General features: G+C 45.0%; 1 protein-coding gene across 1 annotated transcript; it reads left to right on the top strand.

The window, feature by feature from the left end:
- Positions 1-53: 53 nt before the first annotated feature.
- AK88_03810 (uncharacterized protein) lies at positions 54-891 on the top strand (the record flags this gene model as incomplete). Its single annotated transcript, XM_012481420.1, has 3 exons — positions 54-87; positions 347-438; positions 544-891. 3 exons carry the CDS (start codon positions 54-56, stop codon positions 889-891), a joined length of 474 nt encoding a protein of 157 aa, XP_012336843.1.
- Between the last annotated feature and the right edge of the window lie 321 nt (positions 892-1,212).

Here is a 1,212-nt window from a genome sequence, read left to right as displayed (position 1 = left end):
GCAATCCACTTTGCTCCTTCCCCTTGCCCCGGAGATATACCCACTAGGACGAAATGAAGGCTCGCCTTTCCTTAATCCTAATTTTATGTAAGGGGGGGGGGAAAAATGTATAATGAATGGCAAAAAAAAAAAAGGAAAAATCACCAAGTGGACAACTTAGGCATGGATGCACTCCACTCTGAAGAGGGAGAAGAAGTGCACATGAGCGCTTGTTCCATCACTTGAATGATTAGATGTGGATGGAATTAAAAGAGTGTCCTCAACTGAGTGCATGTCTTTGCTCGGTGTGTGATATAATTCGTGTAAATAAAATTTTACGCAGGTGTCGTGTGCAGGCACTGTGTAGTGAGATGCACGAATACGAAGGATAATTCAGGTGAAGGAGCAGGAGCAGGCCTAAGTCAGGATGCAAATGATAAAGCGGGAGAAGACCAACTCGTAACCTCGCCAGATAGTACACATTCCGTAGAGACTTCCCAACTAGCACAAGGAGGCACTGTGGAAACTTCCAACAATGCTGCTAACAATTCTAACTCCAATTAGAATCAAAATTCAGACATAAGCAGCGCCACAGAGGATATCCAAGTAAAGTCGTCTCTCCTGAAGGACTACAAAGGGGTGAAGGTGACGGGACCTTGTAACGCAAGTTTCCTCGTTTTCTTCGCCCCGTATCTCTTCATCGATGTGGACGCGGACAGTAGTAACATTTACCTGGGGACTGACTTGAGCGACCTAGAAGTCACAGAGCAAATGGGTAAAGGAGAACACGAAAAAAATAAATGCGAAGAGGGAAAGACATTCAAATTTGTTGCCTTTATTGAAGATGACCACTTGACTGTTAAGTGGAAGGTGTACGACTCGGGAGTTCAGCCGCCAACCCCAGGTATGTGAAAAGGGCCAAAGAGGGCTACACGGGGTGGACGTGGTGGAAGGGGCGAGATAAGTCCCCCTATCGAATGAAAACAAATTGGCAGTGGAACATAGCATTTGCATTTGGTGGTTAAATTTTGCACCCCCTCGTTTTAGCTCACATGCGAAACTCCATTTCTGTACCCATCCCAGTTGCCCACTTAATTTCGTCTTTTTTTTTTTACCGCTTTCTCCCCCCCGTCTTCAGATGATAATGTGGAAGTAATAAAATACGTAATGAAAAATTTAAGTGGAGAATTCACCTCTGTGCAAGTACACAGCGTCATCCAGCAAAACGGCTCC

The sequence above is a fragment of the Plasmodium fragile genome (assembly GCF_000956335.1).
Source record: "Plasmodium fragile strain nilgiri unplaced genomic scaffold supercont1.47, whole genome shotgun sequence".
Lineage (NCBI taxonomy): Eukaryota > Apicomplexa > Aconoidasida > Haemosporida > Plasmodiidae > Plasmodium > Plasmodium fragile.
The sequence above is the reverse complement of the archived record's forward strand: the minus strand, read 5'-3'. Positions and strand labels throughout refer to the sequence as shown.